The sequence below is a fragment of the Leopardus geoffroyi genome, chromosome A3, assembly GCF_018350155.1.
Source record: "Leopardus geoffroyi isolate Oge1 chromosome A3, O.geoffroyi_Oge1_pat1.0, whole genome shotgun sequence".
Lineage (NCBI taxonomy): Eukaryota > Metazoa > Chordata > Mammalia > Carnivora > Felidae > Leopardus > Leopardus geoffroyi.
This window is the reverse complement of record NC_059336.1, coordinates 86,152,900-86,171,125: the sequence shown is the minus strand read 5'-3', so window position 1 is coordinate 86,171,125 and position 18,226 is coordinate 86,152,900. Positions and strand designations below refer to the sequence as shown.

Here is an 18,226-nt window from a genome sequence, read left to right as displayed (position 1 = left end):
TTTGCATTTTTATTACTCAAAGCCCTCTTTCAAGGTATTCCTGAAAACAAGCTACATCTGAAAACATTCAACACGTCTACAAGAGTTGAATTTCCTTTTTCCATCAGATTCAATCTGAACAAATTAACAATTTATTGGACCGTTAACTGCATCCGAATCAGATATCCTGAATGCACCTTAGAGTCCTATCCATCAGCTCTCATCTCTGTGGGCTGCAGGGGGCTGGAGTCCTTGAAACTTTCAATCAACTATAGCTGATTTAGCAGAGCAGTAGTTCCTCAATTAAGTAATGTTGGTTGCCTTATGTACCATCATTTACTGAAACTCTGATGCAGGGATTTTTCGTTCCTGGAACCCACCCAGTTCCTCTAGTTGGACTGCCATGTGCTTCTCATTATAACCCAAGTACACAGGGCAGCGATGAGTGGAGAAAGCGGGGCTCGGAGTCAGGATCAGACATCAGCCCAGCTCTGTCATGAGCTAATCCTAGGTCCTAGGGCAGGTCACTTAATCCAGTGGGTTGAACAAAGGTTTAACGGTTTGCTCATCAGTAAACTAAGGACACTAGTGCTTGCCTTAGCTACCAAGAAAAGTTGTCTTTGGGGCATTTGTGAGAATGTGTGTGTATCAGGAGACTTCAGTTCTGACTCTAAAGATTTCTTTTGTAAGTTGGTAGTTGGGAACCCAGAAGTATTTTCTCAGGAAAACAATACCATACCCAGTGGTGAAGTTCCCAGTCTAATGCTACAAGAATCTATTTAACGGCCATGTCCCTGGAGTATAACACATGGTAATGGTCCTACAGATCATCACCACTATGGGATCATCCAATTGTGGTGCTGAGGGTAGAACTCTGGGTGAGTGGCAATGGGGTCTCCTTGTATGGGGAGAAGAGAAAGAGAAAATTCCTTCCTACCAAACAGGAAGGAAATAGCAGAGGGCTCTAGTGGTAAAAGAAGACATGCTGAGCCTGTGGAGAGCCTTTACAAATGTAAGGATATATTATTGGCTGTGGTTTTGGAAAGTCCTATCAATAAAGTTATTTGGTGCTTACTGTCCCCTCCAGCCCCCTGTCTCCTCCACGCCTCCTGCTATCGACATCATCCTATATTTGAAGTCCTTTTTTTTTATTTTAAAAAAACGTGTTTTTTTTTTTTTTTTGAGAGACAGCGAGAGAGAGAGAGAGAGAGAGAGAGAGAGCATGTGTGGGGGGAGGGGCAGAGAGAGAGACATAGAATCAGAAGCAGGCTCCAGGCTCTGAGCTGACAGCACAGAGCCCGACATGGGGGTCAAACTCATGAACTGTGAGATCGTGACCTGAGCTGGTCAGATGTTTAACAGATTGAGCCACCCAGTTGCTCCTATTTGAAGTCTTTAGGGCACTCATGAATATAGCCAGCACTTCCCCAAGACTCATGATGGAAAATCCACTTTTTCCATTTAAGTAACTAACCATTCCCTATAAAACTGACCAATGTATGATACATAAATGTATAGTATCATAGCAGGGGAGCCCTGGGAGAGAGGAAAGGTACATTTATGTCCATGGACCACTCAACAGGATGCATGAATCTTAGAGGACCCCTGGAAAAGTGAAAGGAAGCTAGCTTCTCCTTGTTTTTCTCTGCATAAAGCCTTCCAAATCTGACTCCTCAAATCCCTGATTGAATTCCCAGCAATCTACTTTTCCTGACTGTAACCAGAAAAGCATGTTTAAATGAAGATGAAATTCCATCAGTATAAAGCCTTGTGAAGCCCAGTCCACCAGCCCCATCGCCAAAGCCGCTAATAATGCCCTATTGTGTTACTGTGGTTGTCTAGGTTATCATTATGAAGTCTTGCTCCTGGTTGGGAAAACACGACGTTCCATTAAATGTATAATCTGGGTTCTCTCCAGGCCAGAGATGCATCCTGCTTAAAGGTGGAATGGGCTGAGTTTTAATGTCATGGAAAAAAAGAGGACCATTCACCAGGGAAAAGGGAGTTGAGGGGTGGGGAGAAGAAAGGTGAATTCGGTGCCCTGGGATTCCTTAGTTTCAGCCTGTAGACAGTGTGTAGCCAGCCAAAGTATCTTAGATGCCCAAGGAAAAAGTGAGTCAGCATTCTTTTCCCTTCCGCTCTGCTGTGGTTGGGTGCTGGACAGCACTGTTCTTTCTAGGACAGAGGACCATGTCTTAGAGACCACCAGGGGCCTCTTGCAATCACTGCCTTTGGGCTCATCCCCCACCTATGTTCAACAATCGTATAAATCGGCCTGGGTCAAGAGCACAAGCTGAAGTGTGCACACCATCAAGTGCTAGCAATTTTTTCATTCAGCACAAAAATACCCTCTCTTTTCAAGCCACTGGACAACTAAAAGAAGTCAGAGGAGTCCACCTCAATATAAAGGTAGGTGCCTCCGAAGGGGCCCCCATTATTTCTTTCATAGAGCATTTTTGGGTCCCCAATGCACTGCAGAGCATCCCATGATGCATTTAGAAATTTTCTCCAGGTTTAAATACAAAAGAAGCAGCAGCCTCTATAATTATCATATGCTTGGGGCTCAGCATGCTGGTTAGAGACCTCCTCACACTTGAAATATTTTTTTTAAGTCAAAGTAACTTATTTTTGTTGAATATAGAAGTAACATATGCCCATTGTAGAAAATTTTGAGAGTTCAGAAAAACACAAGAAAAGAATTTAAAAATCTTATCCTCCAGACAGGAATACTATTACATATTAGGTAAATCAAGAAATACACATGTGTGTGTTTACCTTTTTTTTTTTTTTTTTTTTTTACAAAGATAGAATCTTAATGTACATAATATTGGTACATTAATACACCTAAGAGTACATAATAATATAATATTCACCTAAGAGTACATCATGAGCATTAGATACTTCTCCTAAAATATCTTACAAGCATGCACAGTCTGCATATTCAATGCTTTGCTAATATCATGCCTAACTTAATAAATCCACTGTTGTTAGACATTTAGGTAATTTTCAGCTTTATTATTATAAACAGCACTGCCATGAACATACATCTAGTCACTTGCTGGAGAGTATATTTGACTTTTCCTTTAGGACATAGAATTGTTAGATGGAAAAGTAGAACCCCATTTTTTAAAAAAGCATTTGATACATGTTGCCAAATTACCTCTTTGCCTGCACTATCCAATACAGTGGCCACATGCTATTTAAATTTAAATTGATTAAAAATAAATAAAATAAGTTCACTTCCTTGTTCACACTAGCCACATTTCAAGGGCTCAATAGCTACATATGGCTAGTAGACACCATACTGGCCAGAGCAGGTATAGAACACTTCCATCATCACAGAGAATTCTATTGGACATCACCAGTCTAGAAAGACCATGCAAATTTGTATTTTCCTTAGTAAGATATGACAGTGCTTTCCTCCCACAAGTTGGCCGATATTGAATATTATAATTTAAAAAAATCTCCACTAACTTAATAAAAATTACATCTTGTTTGCTTTTTTCACTTCTTTGATTACTAGTGAAGTTGAAATTTTTTGTTTATTTACTGATTTTCATATATTTTTTTGTGAATTATTTATGTACTAAGCCTATTTTCTCCTGGAATCATCTTTTTAAAACTGCTTTTTATATATTAAGGTCAATCTTTAAGCAATAATTTATGCTGTCAAAGTTTTTGTAGCTTCTTATTATCTTTTATTTCTGACATATTTGCGCTTATAGAAATGGAAAATTTGAACATATTTAAATATTTTCATAGTTTTCTTTGTTGTTTCTGTTCTCCTGTTTTTAAAAGCTCTAAACCTAAGGTTACAGTAATATTTGTTTAAATTTTCTTCCGGTTGTTTCATCCTTTCATTGCAAACATTTAAATTTTCAGTCCTTCTGGAATTTACTTTGGTTTGTGGTGTAAAACAAAAATGTCACCTCCCCCCCCCCCCATGTTACCAACCATTTGTCCAAGAATCATTTTTTAAAGTAACAAATTAATTCCCCACTGACTTGAACTTCCACTAAATGCTCACATGTCCTTGGATTTCCTTCTAGATTTTCTATTCTGTCTACCTATTCTTTGGCCTTTACCATCCTGTTTGTAATCATTTGCCGTGTAATACATTTTAATATTTGGAGGTATAAGTACTTCTTATCTTTCTCTAAAAATGTTTTACCTCTTTTTCACCAGTTTTTTTGTTCTCTAAGATAAACTCGGAGTCATTTTATTAAATTCCTCTCACCACCAAAATAAATTCCTACAGAACTTTGATTTAAATGTTTAATTCACTTCAAATTAATTTGGGGGAGAACTGATTATCTCTCCCGTGTGGAGTCAATCCATTCAGGGGCATGGTGGTTCTGTCCATTTTTTCAAGTCTTCCTGTTTGTCCTTCTGAACTGCCTTTTTGGGGTGGGGGGGGGGAAGCACCATGATGGGCACCTCTGACTGCTTTCAGACAGTCTCTGAATTTGTGAGCTTCTGCCCCCAGCCACTAGAAGTAACAAAAGAAATTCCATTTCTTAGTATTAGAGTATATTCTCAGTATCCACCTTCTCATAAATCTCTAAGAAAGAGATTTCATTTTTCATCCAAAGAATCTGGAGTTCAAAACAGCCTTACGGAAAAATCAAACTCCAGGGGCAACTGCAAAGCACATTTGGTGTCTAGCTGGCCAGCTTATTTTGCGGGACTCTTTTTCCAACTCCCAAATACTTTCCAGTCTGTGAAATTCATCTCCCCACCACTGTTAACAGCAAGCGCCTCTCCTGGCACCGGAGAGCTCACATAGTTTTAATGAGCATGGATCTTCTCTGAGGGGCTTTTTATTGTTGAAGCTGGATTTTAGTAGATAGCATAAAGCTTCCTGGAATGACTGTGGGCTTGGCAAATCTAAGGGGATTTGGGAAATGTTTAATTGGTGAGAGTTCAGCTCTCCCTTGAGCAGACCTGAAGTCTAACTCTTATCCTTTTTGTTAAGGAAACCAGGGCTCCTGCACCTCCCAGGTAGCCCACCAGTGGAATTACCAAGAACTTGACTCAGTCTGTATCCGAGGTCCCAAGCCAAGGCAGGGCAGGTGGGAATTTACCCACAGGGGACTTTTGGCAATGTCTGGCAACAATTTTGGTTGTTACCAATGCGGGACAGGGGGGAAAGGGGGCAGAAGAGAGGGAGCATGGAGCGGGGAAGTACGGGGTTACTGGGAGAGGCCAAGGGTGCCCAACAAAGAATTCCCCAGCCTAAAACCCAATAGTGTCTAAGTTGAGAAATCCGCCTTATATTTTCACTAATTGCCCAGTCAGCGTGCACTGTATTATTAGGAACAAAGGCAATGCATTATGCAGGACAGAATGTGGGGTTTTTTTTTGTTGTCGTTTGTTTGTTTTCAAAGACAGGACTGACTTTCAAAAGCCCACTCCAGCCTTGCCTGGAAGTTCTGCCTCTCCAAAGCACGCCCTTCTCACCAGGTTTCTAAAGCAAAGGGAAAGGATTCACAGAAACGTATTAGGTCAACACATCCTCACACTCCTTTGCAGGCTCCTCATTCACAGAAAGCTAGCCGGAAAGTAGGTTTTCCCCTCGAACCAGCAGCGACGCCCCTGCGGGCTCCCGCTGCAGCGAAGAAGGATGGGGAGGCGCGCTCCCCGACAGAGGCGCAGCGCGGGGCCTCGGCCACCCCCGCGGTCCCTCTGGGTCCCTGGAGACGCGTGCCTGTCTCAAAGCCTCGCTGCCAACAAGCCCAGCCCGGCAGCGAGCATCATCAGCCGAACCCAGGGTGCAACAACTCATGGCACTTACTTGTCCAAAATGAAGTACAGGTCAAATCCCCCGTAGCAGGCTGGACCCCCTTCCTCCCTGCGTCCCCCTTGCCCGGCGCAGATGAGCACAAAAGTGGCCAGGGAGAGACACTTGAAGCCAATGCCGAGGGCTTTCTGCTCCACGGTGGCCATGACCTGCAGCCCAGGGAGAGGGTAGGGACCTCTGCTTCCCACGCGCCTCGAATTCGTCTGGACCCTCAGGGACGCGCCATCCGAGGGGCCCTGCTCGCGGGCCCTTTATTCCCCCTCGCGCTCCTGGAACTCCCCGGAAGCAATTGTCTGGAGGAGTTCAAGGCTTTCCTTCTGGTTTCCGCTTCGATTCTGTTTCTAGGTTTCAGTTTTCAAAAATCCCAATACTGTACTCCGCTTTTTTAAAGGGGCTGCTCCAGACTCTGGCGGCGGACCGCTCGGGAGGCTGCGCTGACGTTTTGCAATGGAAGCAGCTTCGTCCTGACGCTTCTTTGTCCCAGCTTTTAAATATTATGGGGTGGGTTTTCAGATTGTTCTTGGTTGGGAGACTGCCTTGCCTTTTTTCCCTCCTCTTGCCCCCCTCTCTCCTCCCTTTCTCCTTTTTTGGGGGGCGGAAAGAAAGTTCAAAGGGTGCCACCTTGTGGCCGAAGATGGCGAAAGCGCCCTTTGGCATTCGCGTGAGAGTGGTTGTGCGTGTTTTCTCATTCTTTCCTTCTTCTCATGCACCTTCCCTTTCATTCTCCGTTATTTCTTCCCCACTCCTACTTCTTGCTCACTCTCTAGCCTTTTTATCCCTGTCCTCGGCTTTCCTACGCTGCGTCTGTTGATAAGGTCACTGTAAACATTTGATGAGAAATTACTTCCTCCAAGCACCTTGGCTCCGACCCTGGGGCTGGGACCTTTGCAAAGGAGCCATTGTGCAAATGAAGTAGAGATGAACGGTGCCTTTGTGATCTGATTCATTCCAGTGACCTTACTGCACTATTAGTGCAGATCATAAAAGAGACTGTAGGGGTCCAGTGACGTGGCTGGGAATAGCATAAACAGTCCCAAAGAAAAGGCTGCTCCCGGCGTGGAACAGCCGGGCATTCTAGATTGTCTCCATCTCCAGATTTTAGAGACTCTGTGAGTTCTTCTTTTCAGCCTGCGATCTTTGACTTTTTCACCCTATTAGGGCAGAGAGAGTAAACAGCTCACAAGAGTATAGACCTTCCGAATAGTTTGGGACTGGCAGGGAAGAGTCGATCAAGGCAGGAACTCAGTTTTAGCTTCATAGATGCCCCCTGGAGAGTCCTCAGTGCACACTTAACACTCCATTTTCCAGCATGATTTCTCCCCTCCATTTGTGATCCTCTAAGACACTTACCATCCACGGTGGTTTCCCCCCACCAGTGTATGGTGGAATCCTAGTGTCTTGGAATGCTTCATTAAACAATAATTTTGTTGTCAGGTAAGTTTCAGGGATTCATAAAGCATTGCACTACCCTGCCTCCGAAATGATCCTCAATGTCCTTCCTTCCCTGGTATTCAAACACACCCTCCCCTCCTCGCACTGAATAAGACTGACTTGTGTGTAGTTGATAAGGTATTGCAGAAATGACGTGTGACTTCTGAGGCTACGTCATAGAAGATATTGTGGTTTCCTTCTAGCTCTCTTGGATAACTTGCTCTGAGGAGCCCATTGCCATGTCAAAAGGTCACTCAAGCAGCTGTATGGAGGCATCCATGTGGCAAGGAGCTGAGATGCCCTGCTGATAGCCAGCAACAATTTGCCAGCCATGAGAGTGACTCATCTTGAAAGTGGACCCTCCGGCCCTAGTCAGGCTGAGAGATGACTGCAGCCCTGGTCAGCATCTTGACTGCAGTCTTATGACAGACCCCAAGTCACAACCACCCAACTAAGCCAATCTCAGAGTCCTGACCCACAGAAATTTTGAGATAATTATAGTTTATTAGTGTTTTAAGCCTCTAATTTGGGGGTTAATTTGTTATGCAATAATAGATAACTAGTAAATACCTATACATTAAAGCTTTGATAAATTTTTTTAAACTTTAACTGTATTTCCTAGACTCGCTCAATCCTGAAACTGTTCTTTTCAAATAACACCTATTGACACCTACACTTTGGGAATCACTGCTCTCAGGAAAAAATAATTGGGAGAAGATTAAAATAGTCTAAACTGCACAACTCTTGCTCCTCCATATCTTTAAAGTAGAATAAAGATATCCAGAGTCAATAACAGGGCTGAATGAAGCTCCTGGTATACTAGCAATATGATGGCTCAACAAGTCTGCAGGGGGAGACATCAGCTTCTTTGAACTGGCAACATTTTCCTTTGGTTGTTGGGGTATAGCAGCCTTATAATTAAAGCATGTCGGGAAATGGGGTGGAAGAGGACCTAGGAAGGAGAATCTTCTTTGGCTTCCTGCTAGCATTTCCCAGATTAGTGTCACAGCTAAGAGACATCCAAGTATCAAATGCCCTAATGCAAATGTTATCATTTGCTTGAGGGGATTCTCAATGCTATGATTGGACTGAGGGGGGTCTGAGTTCCTAATCTCTTGCAAAGATCCCAGTGTTCTGGAGGAGATTGACTGACTTTCCCAAGGTCCACAGAGATAGATAGATAAGGCTTAATTTTTTTTTTAATGTTTATTTATTATTGAGAGACAGACACAGAGCATGAGCAGGGGAGGGGCAGAGAGAGGGGGAGACACAGAATCTGAAGTAGGCTCCAGGCTCTGAGCTGTCAGCACAGACCCCGAGGTGGGGCTCGAACTCACAAACTGTGAGATCATGACCTGAGCTGAAGTTGGTTGCTCAACCAACTGAGCCACCTAGGTGCCCCCCCCCGCCACTTTTAAAATTTTTTTTAACGTTTATTTATTATTGAGAGACAGAGAGACACAGAGCGTGAGCAGGGGAGGGGTAGAGAGAGGGGGAGACATGGAACCTGAAGTAGTAGATAAGGTTTAGAAGTAACTCCTCTGCCCCTCAAAGTCAAGTCAGTGGAAGAACGGTATAGGCTGTGATGCTGAGGCTATGGAGAAAAGTTTCTGGAGTTGGAGAAGTGCAAGGGCAAACTAATCATGTACATGGAAGCATTTGAATGGTAACCTGGAAACTAAGGCAAGGGAAAGTTTCCTGGAGGAAGAAGCAGTCAAGAGTGTCGCATGTTGTGTAAGTCAAGGGCATAAGCCCCAAGAAAAACCCAATGATGTGAAACGTGTCATTGTGTCACCAAGGAGATTCCAATGATGTAGCGCTTTTGGATGTTGAACTGCACTGGGTTATTAGGAAGGGGAACTTCTCTTTCAAGTATAGAGTGGGATAAGGTGGTAACTTGTGAATGTTTGAATGTTTAAATGCTATAAGGAAGGATCCCAGGATACTTAAGGATACCAGGAATTTCAAGTTCCCTGCCTTCCAAAAGATTGGAGAGTTTTTGCCTTACAAGACTGATCATCTTAAGGGTTTGGTCGTGCACTACTGTTGTAATTGACTCTTCCAGGTTCCCTTCTTTGAGGTAGAAATTAAGAATGACCTGCCTATTTACAGGCCTCCAGTGACTTGCTGTCCCATACTTGCCCCCCACCTCCAATATGTGACTAAGCCCCTTTTGCCAAGCTGTCAAAAAGCAAATTTTGTTGTCTTGATAACATTGCCGTTTAACCTTCAAGAGTCTCGGGGCACCTGGGTGGCTCAGTCGGTTGGGTGTCCGACTTCAGCTCAGGTTATGATCTCATAGCTGGTGGGTTCGAGCCCTGCGTCAGGCTCTGTGCTGACATCTCAGAGCCTGGAGCCTGCTTCGGATTCTGTGTCTCCTCGCTCTCTGCCCCTCCCCTGCTCATGCTCTGTGTGTGTGTGTCTCTCTCTCTAAAAAATAAATAAACATTAAAAAAAGTTAAAAAAAAAACTTCAAGAGTCTCAGGGACACTAAATTGTTTGTCTGTGTTCTTGACACAAGTTCTGGAAAATGCTCCAGATAACACATACTACCCAAGAAAACTTGGGAAATTTTTTCCTTAGAAATATTTGTCCACAATAAGAACAGAATATGTACATATCTGACACCCTGTACCATATTTTGGGTCAACCAAGTAGGTCCAATGTTTGCCAAGTTCTTGCAGGTCCCACTGGTCTTTGGGTTTTGGTGGCACCCCAAAACTTCCTAAGGCAAAACATCAGTTCGTAAAAATAGTCTTTCATTGTCATGATATTTCCTTCATGCTTGTCCTCCATAGGACTTCTGTTTGCAAAAAGCCAAGGCAGCCTTCCTAGAAGGAATTTATCATTCAGAACAACAAAGTTTCTAAAGAATCTAAATTAGCTAAATAATTGCTTCTGGTCAAAGGAAAAGCAAAGGTACTAGTAATGACTCTAAGCCCAAGGGCAAAATCATAACCTAGAGCAAATACCTTGATGGCATTGCATAGGCCAGGTTATTCACAACCTCAGCTCAGAAACAGTCAAAGCCTCATTGAATCCAGTATTCCATTAATAGCCCTACCCAAAGCCCAGCCCAGTCTAACTTGAAAATCAATTTAATCCAGTACTTCCCATGATTCAATTTAGGGCAATTCCATCCACATCCTGAAATCCTGTTAATAGCCACCCAAATGCATAAGTAGAACTTATTAAACACAGCCTCAACCCAACTCTGATCAATTCAGAGTAAAAAAAAAAAAAATGAGCTAATTTCATATATTATTCAATGTCAGCCCAGAGACAGATCCTGTTTAATCTGGTTTACAACACAGCTCACTTAAACCTATAGACCATCACAATCCATCCTAAGTCACATCTAAGCCCAGCATGAAGTTTAATCACCAACTCACTCTTAGCCCAATCTAGCTAGAATCTGGCCAAAGTTCAAAGCTTAACACAGCAAACACAGCTTGCTTGTAGGAAGGTACATTCCTACAAGGTCTCAACCAAGAGAATAATCCATAACTCATGCCAACATATCCTAAAAATCCATTGCAGATCCTCATAAGGACTCAAAACCTCGCTGAATAAAATGTTTATTTCATCTAGATCAGAGACAGGGCCAATCCAACCTAGAACCCAGAGGAGGGATAAAATGGACCAGTATAGTCTAGGGTCTTGACAAGCCCAGAGTTTACAAATGCCCAATGAAAGACTATATCAGACAACTCAAGGCTAGCAAAAAGCTAAACACAAGACCAATATAAGCCTTTTTTTTTTTTTTTGCCTAGTTCTGCTCAACCCTGGCATATTTAAGCATATTTAAGACCAAAATCTAGGGGCGCCTGGGTGGCGCAGTCGGTTAAGCGTCCGACTTCAGCCAGGTCACGATCTCGCGGTCCGTGAGTTCGAGCCCTGCGTCGGGCTCTGGGCTGATGGCTCAGAGCCTGGAGCCTGTTTCCGATTCTGTGTCTCCCTCTCTCTCTGCCCCTCCCCCATTCATGCTCTGTCTCTCTCTGTCCCAAAAATAAATAAACGTTGAAAAAAAAAAATTAAAAAAAAAAAAAAGACCAAAGTCTTATTCAGAGACTTCAGACCACTTTACTGTGGAAGATATCAGAAGAAATCTACCTAAGCGTGTCAAGCCCATAACTCCTTTGACACTTTTGCTAATGTGTCCAAGGCCCAAGCCAAAGAATCCAGTGGTTCTCACCATGTGTGAATTTGTATATGGATAAGAATATTTGGAAGGGGTACAGGGAAGATGGAGACAAAGAAGTTTACTCACTCTGTAATAACTAATGGAAGCTTTTTCAAGATTCATGTATCTGTACAATATCAGAAATAGATATGGGGGTTTCAGGGACACACACAATCTTACAGTGACCAATTTCTTTTCCCTCTTGCCTCACACACACAGCTCTGATTAGATTTATTGTAGAATTAATGGTAATTCCCATAAATTGTGTACTGGTCAGGAAAGCATACTAATTAACATCGTAATTGCACACCAGCCTATTTGGGGCGAATTACTAACAGGGTGACATTACTAACAGGTTACATGACTTGTCCATAACATAGCTTCCCATCTGCAAAATGAGGTTAAAAATACTACCTACCTTATTGGGTTGTTACGTGGTTTCAGTGAGATCATGCATGTCATGTGTGGCCCTCAGGAAACACACAATAAGTGTTGGCTTTTATTGTTACTGTGAGATTCTGGGAAATAGCATGTGAATTTCTTCTAGAGTTGGGAAGAATAATTTAGAAGAACCACTTTCAGGGTGTTTGAGTTTTCTACCACCCATGAAACAAAGCTGTTTCTGTACCATGGACATTCATATTATCAACTCTGAGAAATGCAAAGGTGAAGATTTGGGCTCATCTAGAAACTATTGGGAATTAAAGATTTCCTAGGATACATGCAGAAAACAAACAGAAAAAATACTTTGGAGCTATCAAAAATCTATTGGCAGCAATGCTGTTTCTGCTAGCCAAGAATGCTACATAGCTAAACTCTAAAGAAACGTCTGAGAAAATGGTTATAATCAGTGGTGCTTTTTTTTTGATGCTGGTTTTTGAGATCTAATGTTATAATAATTGACACTTTTTCTGATGCTGGTTTTTTTTTTTTGAGATCTAACAATCCATAGAAAAGAATCTTTATTCCGTCTCTTTATTAACTCATTCATTCATTAAAAAAATTGTTTTTGGATACCTACTCTAGGGCAGGCCCTATGCCTACATGAAGATACAACGATGAATAAAACTTGGACTTTGCATAATTTACTTGGTATATACAAATGCATAAGAAGGTATTGGTACAACAGTGTGTTTAATCTCTCTTCTAGAGGAAACTCAACATGTCCCTTCTGCCCTACCATGCCAATTCCAAGGATAACTAGGTCTGACATAATGGAATCTTCAGAGATGCACTGTTGAACCATAACTCTTTGGATTGTCTCAGGATGTGAAGGAGTTAAGACATGACAAATGTTTTTTCCTACTGGTAATGAGATAATCCTTCCTTAAGTAGATCCAAAAGTGATCAGGAAGGAGCCCATGGCAAAGAGAGCAAGGTCTGGGCTACTTTAGGAATCCCCAGGATCCTTGTCCCTATTCATAATCCATCACAGCTCACCAGGGTACAGAAGGGCTTGGGGGTACAGCTGTAACTTGTAACAAGGTATGCATTCACCTCATGAGTTTGCCTCTGAGCATTGACTCCTTAGGGAACTGCTTGGCAGGTAGTCAGACCTAGGTTAGTTTTCTGGCATAGGTTTTCAGGCTTGATTAAATGTGTGTCCAAGGTAGGTGTCTAAGAAGCAGGCTCATCCTGGAACCTCAAATATGAAAGCATTTGCCCTTACTGTGACCAAAGTAACAGGGGGAAGTCCTATGTCGTTCATTGTGAGAGGGCCTCTACACCTGCTAGGATAGGACTGACCCCCGAAGCTAGAGATGTCTCCTTTCAAAATAGGTAGAGCTCAAGACATGGATGGTGCTACTACGCAGGTTTGTTTTCTTTTCAATCATATTTGTCATCAAGGTTTGAGGACTGATCTACTGTGAAGTCTTAATCATGGTCATAAATTTAGGCACTTAAAGTGTGAGTTTAAGCCAAAGAACATAGCAAAGTCAATAAACACATAAAATGACTAAAAGCCCCTAAAGCACAGAAGAATTATCTTGAGTTGAAATGGAGGAAAAATCCAATGTCATTGTTACAAATCTAAGAGCTAACAAGGGAGAAATAAAACCCATTCCCAGAATACTGTCCTCTACAAATCAGATTTGCCCAGAGGCAAGCGGAAATCAAGTGGTAGAAAAGAAAAGTTTATAATTTGGTGTCTCAAAAACAGAAACTATAAACTTGAAGTATGGAGGGAGTTCATCACAAATTTAGTAATAAGATCAGCTTAAAATGCTGTTCTTAATCACGTGGTCAATTCCGAGACTGTGGGAAAGAGGGGGAAAAAAAGAGGAAGAAAAACATCCAAATCTGGCAACCTCTATGCATATATAGTAGCGTTTTTGGAATACTTTTTCCACATTTTGATAGTTTCCCCTAAACCAGGTTCTCCTAACATAAAATGCAAGCAGCAATAGCTATATTTTTTAGTCTTCATCACTGCGATAGTTCAGTTATATACTGATGGTCCTACTATGTATCTTTAGTTGGGTTACTTCCTTCCTCTCTGAGAAAGTTTTTTCAAACTCTCAAAGTTTTCAATATTCCCTCCTTCACTCTTAATTGGTAGTCCTTCATATTTAATTGGAAAATTAGAATGTGAAAGACACTTATATATGTGATTCTTACACACAGGGGCGATGCTTAGGCTGAAGCCATGAGTGTATAAGTGGAAGCTTGCATATTACCCTGGGCTAGTGAAGACAATGATAAGAAATGAGAGTCAAGGATAGAGCCCAGGGGAATATACTAGCAGTCTTACAGAGCTCCACAGAGAGGAAACAAGAAGGGAAATAAGACATTTCTAGAAGGGAATAGTCATGAGTCTCAGTTGGGGTAGAGAGTATGAGAATATAAAAACTGAAAACTATTCATTAGATTTAACAGCCAGGAGGGGCACCTGGTGGCTCAGTTGGTTAAGCATCCAACTTGGGATTTCAGGTCATGATCTCACAGTTTGTGGGATTGAGCCCCACATCAGGCTCTGCGTTGACAGCACAGAGCATGCTTGGGATTCTCCCTCTCCCTCTGTCTCTTCCTGTCCCCCACTTGTGCTTTCTCTTTCTCAAAAATAAATAAATAAACTTTAAAAAATATTTAACAACGAGGAGTTCTTTGGTGACCTTCATGAAAAGAGCTAGGTAGAAATGAGAGAGAGAGAGAGACAGAGAGAGAGAGAGAGAGAGAGAGAGAGAGAAACTCTTACTAATTAAAGCACAATTGTAAAATCGAAGAAAAAAATCAACAGAAAAAATGGAAAATAGTCTTGAAGACAAGCAAAACAAACAAACAAATACAATAAAAAAATAAAAACAAAAAAACCCCAAAAACTGTAAAGCAAAAAACAATGAACAAACAAACAAAAAGCAACGAGATGAAGATGACAAGAGAACATAAGCTAAGTAAGTAACAGACAAGGGCAGGAGTTCTAGCATCTGAGTAACAGAATTATAAAATGTGAGAAAAGAAGAAATCATCACAAAGAAAATTTTTTGGATGAAGGACATGAGTTTGGAGTTTGGAAAGGACCCTCTGAGTCTCTGGAACGAGGGCTAAAAAATAGATCTACTTCAAGCTCATTGTTAAATTTAAGGAAATTTAGGACAGATATAAGGTTTCATAGGACTCTCAAGGGAAAAATGAGGTCACACACAGAGGAACAGGAATCAGAACAGCCTTGGACTCCTCAACAGTAACATCTGAATCCATTAGTTAATCGAGCCTTTGAACTTCTGAAGAAAATGATTTACAGCCCAGAATTCTACACACAGCCAACTATCAATAAAATGTCAGCATAGAATAAGACATGTTCAAACACAGAAGATATCAAGAAATTTTCCTGCCACATATTTATATACTTTCTCAAGATGCTACTGGAGGAGCTCCAGCAACATAAAGGAGTAAACCCAAGAGGGAAGATGTAATACCAAAGGAACAGAGAGCCCAACTGTGACGGATAATTCTATCTGTCAACTTGGACAGGCTATGGTGCCCCGTTGTTTGGTCAAACATCAATCTAGATGTTGCTGTGAAGGTATTTTTTAGTTGTAATTAACATTTAAACCAATAGACTTTGAATAAAGCAGATTACATTTCATATTGTGGATAGGTCTTATCCAATCATTTAAAGATCTCGAGAGACAAGATTGAAGTTCCCTGAAAAAGAAGAAATTCTGCCTCCACACTACCCTGGGACTCCAGCCTGCTGACCTACTCTGCGTATTTCAGATTTTCTAGCCCCCACAATTGCATGAGACAATTCCTTAAAAGAAAGCTCACCAAAATAGATTCTCTCTATATATATATTTTGTTGGTTTTATTTCTCTGGAGAACACTGACTAATGTACCAACTCAAGACAAAGGCAAAGAATTCTTAGAATGACAGCAAAGGGACATCCCAGGTTGCTGATGGTACCAATCCATATAGGAGAACAAAGATCTAAAAGTATACTACCACAGAGGAAAAAGAAATCGATAGTTACCTTGATGTGATTGACACAGGTGAGCTAAATCTTACCTCTAAAATAGAAAGTCAGTGGAGAATGTTTGAGATTTATGAATCAAAATAGGTCAGTGTGTACCTATCATTTGGAAACATGGCAATGTGTAAATGCCAAAATTAGCTAAATTGTGGAAAGGGGATGGGGCCTGGGAGCCATGGAGGTTCATGGGACAAAAAACAGCAACACTGTTATAGTACTTTTAGACAGTTTGGTTTTTAAACTATGTGCTTTTATTATTTTGAGTAAAAACTTAAAATATTTTTTAAAATGGGATATTTCAGATTTTGCTAAAGATTCTGCTAAGTTTGCTTCATTCTATATAGTTATTAGCACAATGGAATGCCATGTTGTCTTTAAAAGTAACAATCATATGGATCAGATATCAATACACAGAGATATTTATAAAATATGGTTTAAAAAATGGAAAAGTTGGGGCGCCTGGGTGGCGCAGTCGGTTAAGCATCCGACTTCAGCCAGGTCACGATCTCGCGGTCCGGGAGTTCGAGCCCCACATCAGGCTCTGGGCTGATGGCCCAGAGCCTGGAGCCTGTTTCCGATTCTGTGTCTCCCTCTCTCTCTGCCCCTCCCCCGTTCATGCTCTGTCTCTCTCTGTCCCAAAAATAAATAAACGTTGAAAAAAAAAAAAATGGAAAAGTTGAAAAATGGAGCACAGAGTAATTTATAAACATTAAAGCAATAAAAACCATATCTATACACATACACACATATATATCATATGTATATGTTACAGGAAACATACAACCTTAAAAAGCAACATAAAAACAATATATCTACATATATATCATAGGTATACATAGTATATATGACTCTATACATGATTTTTAGTGTTGCCTTTAGTATTTATAAGTTACTGTTTTTTATATATGTAAATATATGTAAATAAATAAGTAAACACACACAAAACCACACCCAATTATAATTAAAATATAAAGTAATTCCTAACATTAGGAGAATGATTTCAAAAGTTAAAAAGTTTTGGGTCATGGGGCACCTGGGTGGCTCAGTTGGTTGAGCATCCAATTCTTGATTTTGGCTCAGGTCATGATCCCAGGGTAGTGGGATCGAACCCTATGTTTGGCTTCTCACTGATCATGGAGCCTGCTTGAGATTCTCTCTCCCTCTCTCAAATAAAAAAAAAATAATATGATAAAAATAAATAAAAAGTTTTGGATCATTAACAAAATGGTATATTACTCAGCTATTAAAAATAAAACACATGAAGACTAAAACATGAGGAAGTGTTCATGGTGCATTATTACATGAAACAATTAGAATATATGTAGGCTATGATGGCAAGTAGGAAAAATATTCATGTAGATAAGAGCACAAAAGTAAGTTTTACAAATCAAATAGTTTGGGAAACAAAAAGAGTAAATTGAAGGAGAGGCAGTGGATGTAGTTAGTTACAGGTTAACTGTGTAGCTGTAAAGGGGTAACGGCTGGGGTGACGGAGGTGGAGGGGGAAAGAAACGCTCCTGCAAGGTTGAAGGAGATTTTGTGTTTGCTCATTTATGTGATTTTTTGTTAAGTTGGGAAATTGCTTTAGTTGCTATTCAGGACTGGAGAGGGAAGGAAGGGAATGTATAAGCTGAGGGTTAGAGGGAGAGAGAGAGGGAGAGGGAGGGAGAGAGAAAGAGAGAGAGAGAGGGAAGGGGAGGAAAGAAGGGAGAAAGAGGGAAGGAGAGGGTAGGAGGGAGAAAAATGAAGGGAAGGAGAGAGGGAGAGGGAGAGAGTGAGGAAGAGAGGAAGGGAGGGAAGGAGGGAAAGGGAGGGTGGGGGAGAGAGGGAGAGGAAGAGAGAGGAAAAGAGGGAAGGGAGGAGAGAGAGGAAAAGAGGAAGAGAGGAAAGGAGAGAGAAAGAGGGAGAGAGAGGGAGGGGGAGGGAAAGAGGAAGGGAGAGGGAAAGAGGAAGGGAGAGGGAAATAGGAAGGGAGAGGGAAAGAGGAAGGGAGAGAGAGAGGTAGAAGAAGGAGGAGAAAAAAGAGTACGAGGGAGAGAGATGGGGAGAGAGGCAGTGCTGGCATGAAGAGGAGGGTGACCTTCAGAGCACAGAAGGAGAGGTTAACATGGGCCAAGGAAATGAACTGGTATATGTCAGCAATTCTACTAGGAGGTCACTGATGTTGTATTTCATGTCACACTCATAACAACTATGACTTCGACATTACGATCCTCATTTCATGAGTGAAAACCTGAGGCTCAGAGAGGTCAAATAACTTTCTTTAAACATCTATGCAGCCCATAGGCAATAGAGCTGGGATGCAGGCCTGTGCTTTTTCATCTATGCTCTTTCCACCGTGTGACCCTTTGAGACGGTGTG

At 41.6% G+C, this 18,226-nt stretch overlaps 2 protein-coding genes across 8 annotated transcripts in view; one reads left to right on the top strand and one right to left on the bottom strand.

The window, feature by feature from the left end:
• Positions 1-6,521, bottom strand: part of ANTXR1 (ANTXR cell adhesion molecule 1) — a 221,603-nt gene extending 215,082 nt beyond the window's left edge. For all 5 annotated transcript variants that reach the window (XM_045446307.1, XM_045446308.1, XM_045446309.1 and 2 more), the window contains exon 1: positions 5,774-6,521. In XM_045446307.1, coding sequence (XP_045302263.1) covers positions 5,774-5,925 — 152 coding nt within the window. In that variant the 5' untranslated portion in view covers positions 5,926-6,521. The remainder of the gene's footprint in view (positions 1-5,773) is intronic.
• The window catches only part of GKN2 (gastrokine 2), a 326,024-nt gene that overhangs the window by 258,994 nt on the left and 48,804 nt on the right, over positions 1-18,226 (top strand). Inside the window, exon 1 of one of the 3 annotated variants that reach the window (XM_045446313.1) lies at positions 2,277-2,388. The exons of the other annotated variants lie outside the window; for them this stretch is intronic. The gene's annotated coding sequence lies outside the window, so the exon portion shown is untranslated. Of the gene's footprint in view, positions 1-2,276; positions 2,389-18,226 lie in introns of those variants that run through there. 3 annotated transcript variants of the gene reach the window in all.